General features: G+C 37.5%; 1 protein-coding gene across 1 annotated transcript in view; it reads right to left on the reverse strand.

The window, feature by feature from the left end:
- The window catches only part of MTMR9 (myotubularin related protein 9), a 44030-nt gene that overhangs the window by 14182 nt on the left and 10022 nt on the right, over window positions 1-19826 (reverse strand). The window contains exons 2-6 of the mRNA XM_017883683.1: window positions 18623-18731; window positions 13760-13885; window positions 8870-9043; window positions 7477-7694; window positions 4185-4346 (exon numbers count right to left, since the gene is read on the reverse strand). Coding sequence (XP_017739172.1) covers window positions 4185-4346; window positions 7477-7694; window positions 8870-9043; window positions 13760-13885; window positions 18623-18731 — 789 coding nt within the window. The remainder of the gene's footprint in view (window positions 1-4184; window positions 4347-7476; window positions 7695-8869; window positions 9044-13759; window positions 13886-18622; window positions 18732-19826) is intronic.

Consider the following 19826-nt stretch of genomic DNA (forward strand, 5'->3'; position numbering starts at 1 on the left):
CCCGGAATCACAACAATATTGACATTAGGCCGGCCAATTAATAACCCTACAATGGCCTGTAAGTGTTCAAATGAAAGGAAGAGTAGCATGTCTCATTTTAGATTAAAAGCTAGAAATGATTAAGCTTAGTGAGGAAGGCATGTCAAAAGCTGAGACAGGCCAAAAGCTGGGCCGCCTGCTCTAGTTAACCAAGCTGCAAATGCAAAGGAAAAGTTCTTGATGGAAATTAAAAGTGCTTCTCATAACACATAAATGATACAGTGACACAGCCTTACTGCTCAAATGGACAAAGTCTGAGTGGTCTGGATAGAAGATCAAACCAGCTGCAATATTCCCTTAAGCCAAAGCCTAACCCAGAGCAAGGCCTTCACTCTCCTCCATTCTACAAAGTTCTATGAAGGCTGAGAGAGGTAAGGAAGCTGTAGAAGAAAAGTTGGAAACTAGTAGAGGCTGGTTCATGGGGTTTAAGGAAAGAAGCCATCTCCCTATAACATACAAGTGCAAGGCGAAGCAGCAAGTGCCGCAGGCAGAAGCTGTAGCGAGTTACCCAGAAGATCTAGCGAAGACCATTGATAAAGGCAGCTCCACTAAACAATGGACTTTCAGTGTAGATGAAATGGCCTTATATTGGAAGAAGATGCCATCTAGAACTTTCATAGCTAGAGAGGAACAATCAGTGCCTGCTTTCAAAGGACAGGTTAACTCTCTTGTTAGGGAAAAAATGCAGCTGGTGACTTTAAGCTGAAGTCAGTGATCATTTGCAATTCTGAAAATCCTAGGGGCCCTAAGGGTTATGCTAAATCTACTCTGCCTGTGCTCTATAAATGGAACAATGAATCCTGGATGACAGCACGCCTGTTTACAGCATGGTTTACTGAATAGTTTAAGTCCACTGTTGAGACCTACTGCTCAGAAGAAAAGATTCCTTTCAAAACATCACTGCTCATTTACAATGCACCTGGTCACTTAAGAGCTCTGATGGAGACGTACAAGGATATGAATGTTGTTTTTATGCCTGCTTAAAACAACATCTATTCTGCAGGCCATGGATCAAAGAGTAATTTCAACTTTCAAGTTTTATTTTAAGGCCATAGCTGCCCTAGCTAGTGATTCCTCTGATGGTTCTGGACAAGGTAAATGGAAAACTTTCTCTAAAGAATTCACATTTCTAGATGCCATTAAAAACATCTGTGATTCACGGGAGGAGGTTAAAAACATCAACATCAACAGGATTTTGGAAAAAGTTGATTCCAGATCTCATGGATACTTTGAGGGGCATAAGACTTTATTGGAGAAGTCACTGCAGATGTTACGGAAATAGCAAAAGAACTAGAATTAGAAGTGGAACCTGAAGGTGGGGCATAGTGGCTCATGCCTGTAACCCCAGTACTTAGGGAGATCAAGGCAGGAGGATTGCTTGAAGCCAGGAGTTTGAGGTTACAGTGAGCTATGACTGTGCCACTGTACTCCAGCTTGGGTGACAGAGCGAAAGACTGTCTCTAAAAGAGAAAAAAAAAAAAAAGGCTGAGTGGGGTGGGTCACACCTGTCATCTCAGCACTTTGTGAGGCTGAGGCAGGAGGATTGTTTGAGCTCAGGAGTTTGAGACCAGACTGGGCAATAAACAGAGACCACACCTCTATTAAAAATTGAAAAAAAAAAAACAAATTAGCTGAGCGTGGTGGCGCACACCAGTAGTCCTGGCTATTGGGAGGCTGAGGTGGGAGGATCATTTGAGCCAGGAGTTCCAGGCTGCGGTGCACCGTGATCCTGTCACTACACTCCAGCCTGGGCAACAGAGCAAGGCCCTGTCTCCTAAATAAATAAATAAACAATTAGGAGCCTGAAGATCTGACTGAGTTGCTGCAATGTCATGATAAAACTTGAAAGAATAAGGAGCTGCTTCTTATGGATGAGCAAGAAAAGTAGTGTCCTGAGATGGAACCTGCTCCTGGTAAAGATGCTGCGAATATTGTTGAAATGACAAGAAAAAAAGATTTGGAGTACCACATCAACTTAGGTGAGAAAGCAGTGGCAGCGTTTGAGAAAACTGACTCTAATTTTGCAGGTTCTACTGTGGGTACAATGCTATCAAACAGTATCACACGCTACAGAGGAATCTTCCATGAAAGCAAGAGCCAGTTAATGTGGCAATCCCCATTGCTGTCTTGTCTAAGAAAGTGCCACAGCCATCCAAAGCTTCAGTAACCACCGCCCTGATCAGTCAGCAGCCATCAATGGGGAGGCAAGGCCCTCTCCCAGGGCCAATAACCTCAAATATTAATAAAGTATTTTTAAATTAAGGTATGTATATTGTTTTTTCTTTTTAGATGTAATACTACTGCACAATTAACAGACTGCATTATAGTGTAAACATAACTTTCTATGCACTAGAAAACCAAATGTTAATAATGAATGTGACTCACTTTATTGCGTGATCTGCTTTCCTGTGGTTTTCTGGAACCAAACCCACAACATCTCCAAGGTGTGCCTGTGTGTAATACACTATTAAGTGATGAACTGCAATTTACTTAATCCTCTAGTTGGACATTTAGGGTATGCCAATTTTTGTTACACTGTAAATGATGTACTTAGCTTTTTGCCTTCTGTTGAATTCCTTCAGGGGTCTTAATTTAAAAGTAACAGATTCCTTGAAGTCACTTATGGTTAAGTGAACCCCATTCTCAGGATAAAACCTAATGACTAGGCTGAGGGGGGTGAGCACGTACTTTAAGGCTCTGTGTATATTGCATATATACCTTAATCATCTGTGGGATATTCTGAATTCGATTCACTTAAAGTCTATTTTTATGTTTCCAGTCATTAATTATAAAGGCAAATTTCTATGGAGGTGAAAATAATAGGCTAATATAGATGAGAAAAAAGGACCCAAACCTGGCAAAATAACCCAACCCTGAATCTTCCCAAGAGTCTGCAAGCCTCTGTCTTTAAGGCAGCCAGCTCAAACGAAAGGAAGGTGGAGATCATGAGAACTGTTCTGCATTCTGCACTGAGGGGTGTCTTAATCTGCATCGTCGTGTTATTACAGCTGCAAATTGAGACAATACAGTGATAACTGTTTATACAATTCCTGTTTCATGAGAAAACAGAAGCCTCTGTACTCATAATGTAAGGAGACATCTGGTCAACTCAGGTTAAAAAGAAACAAAACCCTCAGTCTTAACAAAATTACTGTGTATTTGTTATTTCTCTGCCACAGAACCTTGGTAGCTAATTCCCCCAGTTTATTAGCTAAATGGGCTTCACCTAATGCCTAAAACAAAAAGAACAGGGATAGCCTGGCAATCTTGACCCCAAGGGACTCTACCTGTTCATGGTTCTGTTACTAACTTACCACATGATTTCAGCAACCCGTTCTATTATGAATTTCTCTCTAACCATAACAAATTACGTATATATTTCCCTAATTTGGAAGCATTAATAAAACAAGTTAAAGTCTTAAAGAAAAGTGCCATCTAACCATGTGGTGATAATACTTATACCTACCTACTGTTTCAGTGGAATCCCCTTCTTAGAAAGGGCATTCTAAGCTTCTGCAAGAATTTATGCCAATCCTTCTGCCTCTGTTCAAGTCTTCTGCCACAAGACTCAAGGATTAGCAACCTTATAACTGAGTGGATAAACTAAAATCACTTCATACACTCAACATCACTACAATTAGGCGTTCTCAATTTGAGATCCAGATGTAATGCCACATATCAAGTAGTTTGAAATAAGATATCCCAGAGGTTAGAAAGGATCATTTTATTGTGTAGCAAAATTACATGTTTCCTTTCGCTGATATTTCAAAAGTAAAGAGGTAAGTTTGCTCCTCTAAGAAAAAATAAGAAAACTTCCTTTCATTCTATTTCACAGTTTAAGAAAAAAATTGGCAAATTCATGATTTAAGGATGTTATAGAAAAAAAAAAAAAGGTCCATTAGTACTTAAAAATTTGTGTCATGGAAGACATGTAGTATACGTACATGGTTCATATATATTAAACAAACATTATCTATTAAATGCCAGACGTTAGGCACACACCTCATCAATAATGGGGTGGTGTTGACTAGCCTACACAGTAATTTACTGCAAACTTTCACATAATCTATAAACATATGTCTGGATAAACACAAAGTCTAGTTATCAGCGCACGTCCTGCTCAGGAATGCTGAAATGCACTTTACCTGTCGATGCACTGAGCCGCGAGGCAGGCAGCTGTCAGAATCTCTTTGATGTGAGTCAGCCAGTTAGAGGCCTCCAATTTACTGAGCCATCGGTCCATGTTATGTGTTTGGTCATTACAAGCTTCCACAAGTTTGATTAAGCTCTCCTGAAGAATGTGATACCTTTTAAAAATAAGAAAGCAAAAAATAACAAACCCAGAAAATAGAAAGATAAAGAAACCAAGCCAAAGACTCAGCCTCCAACATATCTAAGAGCAAAAGTAGTTCAAAATACTATGAAAATATGTACCCTGCTATACAGTAATTTGAGGATTAAAGGTTGAAAAAGTAATATTTAAATATTATTGCAAAGGCTTAAAATGCCTGCCATGGTAACGTATTCCTCATCTGAACAGATTAAACCTAGTTCACATACCTGGATTATCAGACTATAGGAGAGGCCAGAGCCCCGCGTTTCGTGACAGGTCAGGAGACACAGCACCACTTACATTTGCAATCCTGTTCCCACCCATCTAACACTAGAGACCCAGTGCCATCAGCAGTCTTACCCAACCCAGTTCAATCCCACTGTTTTCTAGCTACAGCTCCCATTCACCCACCTAGAGACACTTATAAATCACTCTTTTACAGTGCAAACAAGAGACTATAGGTGGAGGAAACTGTGCGAAAATAGGTCGATCTGGGGAGAAATTAAATCTCTAAAGTCTTTGACTTAGGAAAATATAAGTATACGTAGCAAATCTGTTCAGTGTAGCAACTGCTGATCTACATGCAGAGGAGCTGTCCTTGTGGTGACAAGACCACAGGGCTGGCTTATAGAAAGAATGCTAGTGACAGGGACTCCTGCAGGCCTCCAAGAGCATGGCTTTCGCTTATCAAACACAAGAGCTGGCTGTTCAAAAAGAAAGATAAAACTGACAAACCTTTAGCTAAAGGTTCTTTCACTAAAAGCAGAGAGAAAAACAATGCAAACACAATTAGAAATGAAAGATGAGATATTACAACTGATATCACAGAAGTACAAGGGATCATAAGAGACTGTGAACAATTACACATTAACAAATTGACTGGATAATCTAGAAGAAATGGATAAATTCCTAGAAGCATACAATCTACCAATACTGAGTCATGAAGAAAGAAAATCTGAACAGACCAATAATGAGGAAGAAGATTAAAAAGGTCTCCTATCAAAGAAAAGCCCTGGTCCTGATGGCCTCACACACTACCTGATTTTAAAGTATGCTACAAAGCTATAGTAATCAAAACAGTTTGGCACTGGCATAAAAACAGACACATTGACTAATGGAATACAATAGAGCCCAGAAATAAGTCCATTCATTTATGGCAAATTGATGTTTGAAAAAGTTGCTGAGAGCATACAATGGGGAAAGGAGTTTCTTCCATAAGTGGTGGTGGGAAAACTGAGTATGCACATGCAGAAGAAACTCGACCCTTATCTCACACCATACTCAAAAATCAACTCAAAGTAAATTAAAGAGTTAAACATAAGACCTGAAACTGTAAAAATAATTAGAGGAAAACACAAGGAAAAAGCTTCTTGACATTGGTCTGGGCAAAGATTTTTTTGGATATGACCTCAAAAGTACAGGCAACAAAAGCAAAAATAGACAAATGAGACTGCATCAAACTAAAAAGTTTTTGCACAGCAAAACAATCAACAGAGTAAAGAGACAACCTATGGAATGGGAGAAAACACTGCCAAACAATACACTGGATAAGGGGTTAATATCCAAAATATGTAAGAAACTCAACTCAATAGCAAGAAAACACATGACCTGATTAAAGAATGGGCAAGATCTGAACAGACATTTCTCAAAAGAAGACATGCAAATGGTCAATAGGTATTTGAAAAAAAAATGCTCTGCATCACTTATCATCAGAGAAATGAAATTCAAAACCACAATGAGATATCACCTCACACCTGTTAGAATGGCTATTACTAAAAAGACAAGATTTAACAAGTGTTGTTGAGAATATGGACAAAAGGGAACACTTGTACAATGCTGGTGGGAATGTAAATTAGTATGGCCACTGTGGAGAACAGTATGGAGGCTCCTCAAAAAATTAAAGATGAAACTGCGATAAGATCCAGTAATCCCACTTCTGAGTAAGTATTTCGAATATCTGAAATGAAATCAGGATCTCAAGGAGGTATCTGCATTCCCATGTTCACTGCAGCACTACGCACAATAGCCAAGATAAGGATTCAAGATATGGATTCAATCCAATTGTCAATGGATGAATGGATTAAGAAAATGTGGTACGATACACAATAAAATACTATTCAGCCTTAAAAAAGAGGGTAGGCCAGGAGCAGTGGCTCATGCCTGTAATTCCAACACTTTGGGAGGCCAAGGCAGGCGGATCACTTGAGGTCAGGAGTTTGAGACCAGCCTGGCCAACATGGCAAAACCCGGTCTCTGCTAAAAATACAAAAATTAGCCAGGCATGGTGGCAGGCACCTGTAGTCCCAGCTACTTGGGAAGCTGAGACAGGAGAATCACTTGAACCTGGGAGGCAGAGATTGCAGTGAGCTGGGATCGTGCCACTGCACTCCAGCCTGGGTGACAGAGCAAGACTCCATCTCAACAAAATAAAAATTAAAAAGACGGGAAACTTGTCATTTGCCACAGCATGGATGAACCTGGATGACATCATGCTACATGAAATAAGCCAGGCACCCATGCACAGAAAGATAAACACTGTATGCACTCACTTATATGTGGAATCTAAACAAGTTAAACTCATAGAAACAGAGAGTAGTATGGTGGCTGCCAGAGGAAGAGAAAGTGGCAGGAGGGGTCGGGGTAGGAGGGACACAGATATGGGGAGATGTTGATCAAAGGTTACAAAGTTTCACTTAGGAGGAATTAGTTCTGCAGGTCTATTGTACAGCATGGTAACTGTAGTTAAAAATAATATATTGTATGCTTGAAAATTGCTGAGAGAATAGATACTAAATGTTCTCACCGTCCAAAAAAATGGTATAACTATGTGAGGTGACAGTTATGTTCATTCACTTAATTTAACCAGTTCTCAACGTATATGTATATCAAAACAGCAGAGTGCACGTCACAAATATATATAATTTGTATTTGTCAATTAAACCTTAATAAAGCTGACTAAAAAAAATGAGAAGATGGCTAGACAATCAGTGACCCTAAATTAATGCATAGGTTAATTTGAGCACTTGTGATTTTCAAATGGCTAAGGGCTTACCCACTGTAATTAGCTTCTAGTAAGAGTCCTTACTATCTCTGGAATCTTTTACCTCTCAATGGACTTATGAATTCGCCTCCACTGGGGATAATGAGCTTCTTGTTCGAAACCACCTCCTTTGGCTCTAGCTTGCTGAGCCACGTTCAGGGATCGGGTGTCAATGATGTAGCCACGCTTTCCCGCCCTGAGGGTAGCATTTATCAGCTTCTCATCTTCCTTGCACCTCCTCCCATTTGTGCCAGTGAGTGGCTGACCACTTCGCATAATTACCTAGAAGCACAATAAAGCTGAAAATTCAACAGCAGTTGCTTTTACGGTTTCTGAAAACAGAAAGAAATTAGCTAGATTAAGAGTATCTCAAAAACAATTGTGTGACACTCTGGAGATGGATTTGATCCAGAAACAAATAAATATTTGCATGTATTGATAATAGTTAATAACTGTAAAAGATAAGCCTGGAGCTTTTACACAGTTTCTCTGTCTCAAAACACTGTCACATAATAAATTCTATCACCTCTTTAAGATCGAATATTGCAATTCATTTAGTGTGTGAGTCAAATACCTGTGGACCTGGCCGTGTAATAAGACAATAATGGCCTAGGAGTCAGTAAACCTTGACTTCAACTAAACATACATAGAGTTGGTAGGTTTTAAAAGAATTATAAAAGTAAAGGCACCAGTGGCAAAATTTAAAAGTTCAAACACTGTTCTCATTGTTTGGGAAATCATTTCCAATACCTCAGAAGCTGACTGTCTATTATTTATTCTCCAGCAGCCTCTACCATCCTTTTCAGTATTCCAGGATTTAACTACTTGTTTCCAAAAACTACCCTACCAACTATATATCTGGAAATGTTTGCTTTTGAAACTTTTCTCAAGAAATCAGTGTCTAGTATACTAATGTCTTCCCTGGTGAATGGTTTAGAGTTCTTTCAAGTGGCCACCATTACAAGGTGGTTATCTTAACTCCTTGTTTAATCCTGACTCCAGTGTTACTAGAGTTGTGAGTAAATGACATGAGCATCACTCTTCTCGCCTTTGAAAATAAACACGTCTGCTCAATTCACCTTTCACATGGAAAGTTGGTAAGAAAAATTCAAGTCTTTTACCATTATTCTGCGCAGAGAAATTTCTCATTTTTCTACCAGAAGAATGTTGCTGTAAGCATCAAATAAACACTAGTTTCCTTTGTATAGTGTCCTGGAGATAAAGCTATCAGGGCTTTTATACGGCTGAGCAGGATCATGGGAAGAATTCAGCATCACATCCTCACCACAGAAAACACCCTACTCCTGATTCCCTAAAGCTTACACTAAGGAAGCCCTCGTGGTGGAGACCTGAACAATCATTTCAGTGAACAGACAGATAGAAAAAGGGAACATTTCTATGAAAAGATCCCCAAGCCAAGCCTTTCAGTACATCAAGCAGTAGTGCTGTGCACTTACCATCCCATTTTTTTTGTGATAATAGCTTAGTACTGGGAAGCGCCCTCCATGTCGAAATGTAGCTACCTTCCGAAGAGCTTCATCATCGATGGATTTGGGCACTGTGACAATTGGCGGGTAAGAGGGACAGACAGCAAATTCCTTATTGACATAGCTTAGCCTCCATTCACTGGCCTGAAAAACACAAAATACTTCAAAGCTAAGCAACTATCTCAATGTCACAAAATAATCTGAGAAATTTTAAAAGACCTTAGAGGTCAACTTTCACTGATGAAGAAGCCATTTCTCAGGAATTTAACAGAAGGATCTGTAGCTTATATGTAAGTAAGTAGCTGCACAGAAAAGGAGCTCCATGGTTCAGGGCCAGCTTCCCGCATTCCTAGGTATCACCAGTTCCTAGAAAATTCTTTCTCATACTGAGCAAAACTTGTTGCTCTGTAGCTTCCTCTACTGGTTTTTACCGTACTTTCAGAAAACGCGGCACAAGTTCCCTATTTTACATGGTATCCCATCCGATGTTTGAAAGACAGTTGTTTCTCCTTAGTGTTCTATTCCCCAAATTAAATATATTAAGCACATCCACAATTACCATGGGCAACATCATCCCACTTCTTCCTTTTCTGGGTCCCATTTAGTTTGTGAATGATCCTCTAAAAGCACAAGTAAGACTGTAAGACTCCAGATAATGCATCCCCAGAACAGATGAGAACAGAGCTACTACCTACGTCAAGTCCTTTGTTCTTTTCTTGTAAAAAAGGTAAAAAATGTACTAAGATTGGTAACACCTTTCTTAAACCAGTAACAACTCAATACTAAGGAAGGTTAAGCTTAGAAGTCAATGAAATAATTTCAAACTGAATACACTAAGGACTAAAAGTATACAATATAAAACTATCAAATGACAACTTATTTTAACATCGGAACTGAAAACACCTTGAAGACTGTCAAAAGGTTTTACAGTAAAAAAAAAAAAAATCAAATTATATGTAAATTTCAATATGTTCTGTATATCTGAGTTGGCCTAACCATGGGTTACAAGAGCAGGAAGATAAAGCTAAAAAGTACCTTAGATGTACTACAGGACAAGAGTATTACTTTAAAACATGATTTTATAAGATACAGTATCACATTTTTAATTAAATTTTTTCACTTTTCGAAGTTATTTATGTTACCAGTTTTAAAAACATAGTTTCTAGGCTGGGCACAGTGGTTCACACCTATAATCCCTGCACTTTGAGAGGCCGAGGCAGGCAAACTGCTTGAGTCCAGGAGTTCAAGACCAGCCAGGGCAACATGGCCAAACCCTGGCTCCACTAAAAATGCAAAAATTAGCCAGGCACAGTGGCACGCGCTTTTAGTTCCAGCTACTTAGGATGCTGAGGTGAAAGAACACATGAGCCCAGGAAGTCGAGGCTGCAGGGAGCTGTGACAGTGCCGCTGCACTCCAGCCTGGGCAACTGGAGTGAGATTCTGTTTCAAAAAATAATAAATTAATTAATTTTAAAAAACACAGTTTCTAAAGATTTATTATTTTAAAAAAAAATGTAGTTATCTGTTCCTTGCTAGCCCATCCCAATTTGCTTTCCCCAAAGACAATCATTTTCAACATTTTTAGCTTTTTTGGTGTTTACCTTTACATTTCTAAATAACATGATTATACTGTTATTTCTTGAATTTTCGCTATGATATATTATTTATTGATTTCCTACTCTGGAGAATGACAGGGCTCTCCATTGATCTGCAATGTGGCTTCTGTCAGTCCCAGTGTACTGTGCTTTCTATCCTGTCCCACTAGTCCACTTAAGTAACTCCTAGAGCTTTTAAAATAAGTTTGGTATCTAGTAGGCTAAGTCTCCTCCTCTCACCTTTTTGTACTTCAAAGAGTAACTTGGCTCCTCTTGGTCTTTTGGTCTTCCACCATGTAACTTTTATCAAATCCAATGTAAAAACCAACTGGGGTTTTTTATTAAGATTGTATTGACTTTGTAAATCGGAGGGAATGAGTTCCATCTTCAGAATATTCAGTCTCTCTATCCATGAGTATATTGTCTCTCCATTTATTTAAGCTTTTAAAATTTTCCATAAATTTTATAATTCTCTCAATAAAGGTCTTACTATCTTTTCTTAGATATAGTCCTAGAAACCCTATAATCTTTGTTGTATTTTAACTGCATCTCTTTAAACTTGTGTGTGGCGTAGAGAAATGCCTGTGGTCTCAAGATTCTTTCCTTTTCCTATAAAGACAAGCATATAATCAATAAATAATGACAATTTTGCTACCTTCATTTCAATCCCTATACCCCGTATTTTTCCTTGTTGTCTTATTGAGCTGACTAGGAGTAGTGATAATGGACATCCTTGTCTCATTCTTGAACTTAGAGAGAATGATACAAGATTTGTTTTTGTTATGCTTTTGGTTTTGGTAGCCATCCTTTATCAGATTAAAGAAATTCCCTTCAAATCCAACTCTTAAGAGCGTTTAGCATGAATAGATATGGATCAAATTTTTTTCCTCTGTTAATCCAACACCATGCAGGTAATTTGTCTTTTCTTTAATTTTGTGGTATTTTCTTTGCTTTATTGTTCAGTAGCTGAACAACAACACGTCTAAAGTTTTTTTTTTATTATCTTGTATGGTATTTGCTGGCATACCTTAGCTTAAGGGTTCAGTTAACTTTTACTGATTCTGGAGAGTTATCAACCATTATGTATTTGAATATTGTCTTTCTTCTATCATCATCATCTTTTTTTTCTTCTTCTTCTTCTTTTTTTTTTTTTTTTTGGAGACAGGGTCTTGCTCTCTCACCCAGGCTGGAGTGCAGCAGCATGATCACTGCTCACTGCAACCTCAACCTCCTGGGCTCAAGCAATTCTCCCACCTCAGACCCCAAGTAACTGGGACCACAGGCATATGTCATCACACCTAGCTAAATTTTTTCATAGAGATGGGGTTTCGCCATGTTGCCTAGGCTGGTCTCAAACTCCTGAGCTCAAGTGACCTGCCTGCCTCAGCCTCTCAAAGTGCTAGGATTATAGGTGTCAGTCACCATACCCAGCCTCTATCATCTTTTATCCTAAACTCCCATGTGATAAATATTGGATCTTATTCCTTTATTACACATGCATGTGTCTAACCTCTCTGTTTTTCCATCTTCCTTCTCTGTTCCGTATTCTGAGTAATTATTTCAGATCTATATTCCAAATCACTTATTTTCTCCTTAGCTGTTTCTAATCAGCTACTTAACCTTTGCATTATTCTTTTATCTTCTTTTCAGTCAACAAAACTTATAAAAAATAAACTGGATCCATTTTGACTACACAATTTCATGAGTCTTGACAGTTGTATACACCTGTGTAACACCCAATACCAGGAAATCACTAATCTGCTTTATCTGCTTTCAGTCACTTTTGGTGTCATATCTAAGAAATCTTTGCCTAACTGAAGGTCATAAAGATTTTCTCCTGTGCTTTCTTAAAGCAGTTTGATAGTTTTAGTTCTTATGTTTAGGTCTATAATACATTTTAGTTAATTTTTGTGGATGATATGAGGTAAGGGTCTAGGTTTATCTTTTTTTACATATGGATATCCAATTGCTCCAATGCTATTGGTTGAAAAGCTATCCATTCCCAATTGATTTTATTGGTACTTTTATCAAAATCAACTGACCATTAAGGGGAAGATTTATTTCTATACCCTGTATTCCGTTCCATTGGTCTTTATGTCTTTCCTCACGCCAATACCATACTCTCTTGATTACTGTGGCTTTACAGTAAGTTTTATAATCAAGTGTTTTGTCAAAGCTGTTTTGACTTTCCATACAAACTTATATACTTAAATCTGCGTTTCCATAAAATTTATATCATTTTGTCCATTTCTACAAAAACACCTATTAGAATTTTAACAGGGATTGCACTGACTCTGTAGATCAATTTAGGGAGAACTGCCACTTTAATGAGCCAAATCCAGCCTGCTGCTTGTTTCTGCAAATAAAGTTCACTAGAACATAGCACCATCCATTCATTGATGTCCCATCTGATTGCTTTTTTCATGCAACAACAGCAGCGTTCAGCAGTCATAATAGAGACCACACGATCTGCAAAGCTTAAAATATCTACTATCTAATGGTCTTTCACAAAAGTCAGCCAACCACTAACCTTAACTATATTGTCTTCCAATTGATGTACACAATATAGTATATCTCTCCTTTCATTTAGATCTCTTGTAACTTCTTCCAACAATGTTTTGTGTCTTTCAGTGTATAGATCTTGATTTTCTTTCGTTAAATTTATTCCTAAATATTTTATTCATTGTCAGATTGCTTGTCGCCAATTCATTTTTGTATACTGATCTTATATCAACCAACTTTGCTAAACTTGCTTATTCTAGTTATTTTATTGTTTTCTGCTCTTATTTTTATTATTTTTTCTTTCTAGTTACTTTGCTCTTTTTTTCTAGCTTCTTAAGTTGGTGCTTAGGTCAATAATTTAGGCTTTTCTTTCTTTTCTAGTAAAAATGTTAAAGATATAAGTTTATCTCTAAACACTGCCTTAGCTGTCTATATTCCACAAATTTCAATATGCTATTTTACCATTATCATTCAGTTCAAAATGTTTTCTAATTTCTTTGACACACAGATTATTTACAAGTGTTCTGTTTAATTTAGAAATACTTGGGGGTATTCCTAGATATCTTAGAATTATTGATTATTAATTTAATTCCTTTGTGATCAGAGATCACACTCTATATGGCTTCAATCCTTTTAAATACAAGATTAGGAATGGATAAGTCAACTTCACCTTATTACTCTTCAAAAGAAGTGATCATTTTCACAAGTCAAATAAGGTATTGGGTTACTTCTCATAATCCACAGTTCTCAAAAGTTAACTCACAGCTGAGGAATAGAGTTCAAATTCTTGCTCAGGAAGGAAGGAATGCCAGCCATCTTCTATCACTTCAAACATAGGACGGTAAAAGAAAGGGTACATCAGAGTGATGGAGTCCAGGGTAGACAACGCCTGGGGGGCAAAAAGAAAAGAAAGACAAAAAAGAAACACCCACCATTGGAAACACATTCTAAGTGACAAATTACTATTAAGCAAACATGGTCTAATAATGATGGGCACTCAATATGTTTCTCTAACATTGTGTTTATCACTAGACACAATTACAGTCCTACAAAGCTGATTTCCTTGCTTCTAGTATCTAACAAGGCATCTGACACATAACATACACTCAAAAGTGTTGACAGGATGAAAAAAAGAACAAAAAAATGTGCATATGAATTCTAGAAGAAAAATCAAGTAACACCTCTTGACATCACTTAATAAAGCTTAATAAAAAGGTCTAAGTATTTCTGGGGATCAGTTTTTGGCTAGACAGTAGGGTCTTAGCTCAAAATCCAGTTATTACCTAAATAAACTTATGTAAATTATTTGAAATCAGAGTGGGTTAGTAACTGTAAAAAAGGATGATACAGCTTAGAGGTCTACAGTCAGATGGGAATCGGAACGCTGAACTGAAATTCCAAGTCCTAGCACTGCAGCAGGAAAGCCATGTAACCACTCTGCCTCAGTTTCCTCAACTATAAAATGGGGGAAATAACATACCTACTTCATAGGGTTGTTGGAGCATTAAGAGAGATAATGTGTGTAATAGGCTTAGAACAGTGTCTGGCATATAATAAAATCTAAAATAATTCCCGCTTTTTTTTTTGAGACAGAGTTTTGCTCGTCACCCGGACTAGAGTACAATGGCGTGATCTTGGCTCACTGCAGCCTCCGCCTCCCGGGTTCAAGCGATTCTCCTTCCTCAGCCTCCTGAGTAGCTGGGATTACAGGTGCCCGCCACCATGCCCAGCTATTTTTTTGTGTTTTTAGTAGAGATGGGGTTCACCATGTTGGCCAGGCTGGTCTTGAACTCCTGACCTCAGGTGATCTGCCCACCTCAGCCTCCCAAAGTGTTGAGATTACAGGCGTAAGCCACCGCACCTGGTCAATTTCAGCTATTACATGCTCTACATACGTAGAAATTGCATCAATGTTCACTTCCTCCCTTCCTAGACTAGTATGCCATTTGGTCAGGTATCATCATATCTTTACGCTGCAGGGATCTATTCTCAAATGGGGGCAATAACTCTATCATCCCCAAATGGGCCTATAATTATCTGGAGCACTTGAATCCTGGATAACAGACATATGAAAACCTGAGTAGATGGGAGGAACAGACAGACAGAACAGTCTCTATCACCAGGCAGATTCTTCCTTCTGTCAAGGGGACTATGGAAAAAAGTATTTCCATGACTGGGGTTGGGGGGGTGGGGTGGGGAGGGGAAAAGGATACCATATCAATTAGCATAATTCAAACTGCAGGAATGATGGCAACATTCACTTGGACGGGAGGAGGAAGCCCAACAGCAATGCTCAGAATGCGGTTATCTCCCTCCAGGTCAGAGGAAGACCAGGCATGCAAAAGGTAGGCCCATGAGTACTCAACAGTAGACTGGACATACAGCTCAGCAGTTTAGCAAAAATAACTCCATCCAAAGTTATTCTTCTATCCATCTATAAATCATGAAACCTTCTCCCCTACCTCATAAAACAAAATAGAGAGAAGCATGGCTGTATAATCCATTATCTATATAAATGTATATACATATTTTTTTTCCTACATTTATATTGTCTTTGGCTGCCAATCACACCAACCAGAAGCAGAACAGCCAGTGTCCATGTCTGACCTAACTCAGGGCTGCCATCAATCAGAACCCCCACTATTTTAAATGCAAGTCAGCAACCACTCTGATAGGCAATAAGCACTCATATTTCATCTTGAGATCTTATGTCACTAGAAAGAGGTATTTTCCTTTAAACACATTAATGCTGAGAGAACTGAAAACATTTCAATTCCAAAGGCAGGTGAAACACAGAAAAAAAAGTTATTACTACAATTTAGAGAACTGAGCACTTGCCAGCTATTCTTCCACTGGGATTCTATGTGTGGCAGCTGAATATATTTGAGTATATGGACTCCTAATTACAAAGGACATCTCAGCTATGCTATATGAGAAATTCAATTGTTACTCATAAATCACGTCCAGATGTATTCGGGGAAGGGTGGAGGGCTAGCAGGAGGGATTGTGTGCCAGGAAAAGGATAGAGGACAGGTTCACTATGTTATTCACTATGCTGTAAGCACATTTAACAGAGCATTCATTTTCTGAGGTCAAATGAGCTCATAATTTATGGCTTCTTTTCAGTCTTAAGGGCTTCTATATGATCCATCAGTTTCTAAAGAGCTTTAAAATATATACAGCGACTTAAACAACTGATCAGCGTCAGCAAGTGGGTAGCACACTTCCCCTTTCCCTTCACCACTGTGCTTCACCACAGGCAGCGTCTCTGACACCAACCAAACAGCCAACCAAACAGCCACCTGACAGATCACTTGTCACAAAGCGTAAGAAAAACGAAGACTGGTCAGTGAAAATCCAATCTCCTAACTGAAAAAAAACACAAAACCCACAAACACACACATGCTCAATGGAAGTGGGTAATGTTCCTCTGCCCAAATGCCCAAATAGTGGGACATTATTTCAATTTAACAGTCTATAAACTACAGGCATTCTCATTCAACCTAACAAATTACATCAAATCAAAATCATGCATTACTTTCGAATGACAGACGTGTAAGACAAACAGTTCAGTTCACCTTCTCATTTTCTTAAGTAAAATTCAACAAAGGCAGGAAGAAATGTGTTATGTACCATTTACTTAGTACTGTAACAGTTTTTCCTCTATTTCTCTATTCCTGTTTTAAAATCACTAAAATCCTACCTACAGATTTTAAGACTTTCTACCCATTTTAATAGCTAAACTGATAGCATTTTGGACACAAAGTCCAGATTAGTTACACAAACACAGAAAAAAAAAATCTATGTCCTTACAGTAGTCTAGAAAGTACTATAAACCTAAGATCAACTGACATAATTTAGCGGCAATAATTTAAAATAAGGCAATTTAAAATTTCAGTGTATATCAAAATGGTTGGTTAGAATGGAAAGAAAACAGTGTGAGCTCTTCCATTTAAACTATCCAAGTAAAATTTATATTATTTGTAATCTGAGCCAATATTCAATATTGTTTACATAAATATAAAGCAAACATACACTGTCTTAAGCTAATTGATACATGAAAATTCAGATTACTAAAAACAAACAAAAAACTACAATCACTGGTGATAGTTACTTGCTTTAGAAAAGAAGTAACTTTTTAATAAAAAGTCTCACCACATACATCTATAACAATGGAATATTACTCTGCCTCAAAAAGGCAGAATTTATAACACAGATGAACTGTGAGGATATTATGCTAAGTGAAAAAAACCAGTCACACAAAGATTATGTACTATGATTCTACTGATACGAGACCCCTAAAGTAGTCAAATTCAGAGAAATAGAAAGTAGAAAGGGGGTTATCAGGAGCTGGAGAGGGGGAAAATGGGGTGTTGTTTAACACAGAGTTTTGGTTTTGCAAGATGAAAAAGTACTGCAGATCTACTGCACAACAATGTGAATAAAGTTATACCCTACTAAACTGTACACTTAAAAATGGTTAAGACTGTAAATCTTATGTTAGGTATTTTCTAACCACAATTTTTTAAAAAATGCATCACCATAAAATTATAGTAAGTAATGACAGAGAACCCTCAAATGGTAGCTGATATTTACCAAGTATTACACTAAGTATTCGACACACATCAACTAATACAATTCTTACAACAGTCCGAAAAGATCGGTTCTATTGTCCTTGTTTTATAAAAAGTAGAAAACAAATCAGAGAGATGTTAAGTACTTTACCAATGGTCACGAGCTACCAAGTGGTGAAATCAAGAATCAAACTGTGCTATGATTCAATAATATACTAATACATGTAAAAATGTATATATATGAGTAATAATATAGTACAATATTGTAATTTATTAATATTTCTATTCAAATTTTTAGAATTGTATTTATTACAGAAGATATACTAGTATATTCAAGAAGAAACAATTTCACTTCCAGCTGCTAACCTGGTAGAGAAGTGAACAGTGCACTGGTTAACTCACTAGTGGTTTGCAGTGTCTCTAAGGAACTCTCTAGAGGGCAGGTGGGAATAGTCGAGTCAATGAGGGCTTCTAGGTCCCCCCAGTCCATATCTACTCACTGTAATGTGACTAAAAGCAATTCTAACGGTATCTATTTTATTGGTTTAGAATTCCATATAAGATTTTACTTGAACAAACCTCAAGTAAAGAAAAAGAAGTTTGCGGTCTTCGGCACTGAGAAAATACCAAGATTTGTATAGTGAACATAAAACATCAAGCAAAACTTTAAAATTTCTCCCAAGAACCTCTTTACTAAATCTTCTAATGGTTTTCCTAAATAAGAATTCATATACACTCAAGTGAAACAGTATCTGTTATTTAACCAGCATGAACTCATGGAAATTCCATAAAGCCATTGGAAATGCAATTCCATGGAATTCCAAGCAACTCATGGAATTGAGCTATTCATATAAAACGAGTTAACACCAGACACTGCTGGAAGTCAAGAAAGTCCCATTATACTCATATAACAATGAACCAGGGTTTTCCTATCAATCTTCAGTATTTGAGTCAGAGAACATGACTAAATTATCTAATGAAGAAATGGAAGAGCTACAATGAGTCATAATATAAAAGTATGTTTCATTAGATTTTGCTTCCAAAATACTTACCTCAATGGAACTGGCTATATTCAAGCATTCCTCCATTCCAGGAATATCCAACTGAATAATTCGAAAATCTTTACATTTTATGATGATGGTACCCAGTGATCCCACAAATCTGTAGGAAATTGCAAATCATGTTTAGGAACACATATACTACTAACTTTAAATACATTATTATTTCTTCGAAAAGAGAATATAGTTGTTAGTTACCATCTATATTAACTTTCTTCTCCTCAATTAGTCTAATTACGGAAGCAGCAAGGCTGCATCATTAAAATGTGAGCCATACATTACTTAAAACATATGTCTTTTTTAAAATTTCAAATATACAAAGTAATTCACATTAGGCTAATTGTTTTGATGGAGATTATTTGGGGCCTTACTTCAAAGAATAGGAAAAAGATCTGTAACTAATGTGTTAAGTGTTTGTAGAGAGATATTTCTGGAGCAAAGGAAAATAGTTCACTTCAGATATCACTTACTTCCAAGTGATACATACTATGTATCAATTTATAAAAAATAAAAGGGCCCGGTGCCGTGGCTCACGCTTGTAATCCCAGCACTTTGGGAGGCCGAGGCAGGCTAATCACAAGGTCAGAAGATCGAGACCATACTGGCTAACACGGTGAAATTCCATCTCTACTAAAAATACAAAAAATTAGCCGGGCATGGTGGTGGTACGTGCCTGTAGTCCCAGCTACTCAAGAGGCTGAGGCAAGAGAATTGCTTGAACCCAGGAGGCAGAGGCTGCAGTGAGTTGAGATTGAGCCACTGCACTCCAGTCTGGGTGACAGAGTGAGACTCTGTCTCAAAAAAAAAAAAAGTATTTGAAAAAAATCTAACATCCATTTCTGATTTAAAACATGAAAACCCAAAATTTCTCAGCAAACTTGAAACAGAAGGGAACTTCCTCAACCTGATAAGGGCATTTACAAAAAACCCCACAAAAAAAAAAAAAAAAAAAAAAAAACCCTAAATCTAATAGCACATGTAATGGTGAAGGATTGAATTATTTTTCTCTAAAATCATGAATAACACAAAGATGTTCACTCCTATAACTTCTATTCAACATTGTAACTGAAGGTTATAGCTAGTGAATTGAAGTAAGGCAAAAGAATAAAAAAGGATTAAAAGGAAGACGTAAAACTATCTTTATTTGCAGATGACGATTGTGTAATGTACCCAGAATGTTCTTTTATTGTCAACTCTC

This window comes from Rhinopithecus bieti, unplaced genomic scaffold (assembly GCF_001698545.2).
Source record: "Rhinopithecus bieti isolate Rb0 unplaced genomic scaffold, ASM169854v2 scaffold_13857, whole genome shotgun sequence".
Lineage (NCBI taxonomy): Eukaryota > Metazoa > Chordata > Mammalia > Primates > Cercopithecidae > Rhinopithecus > Rhinopithecus bieti.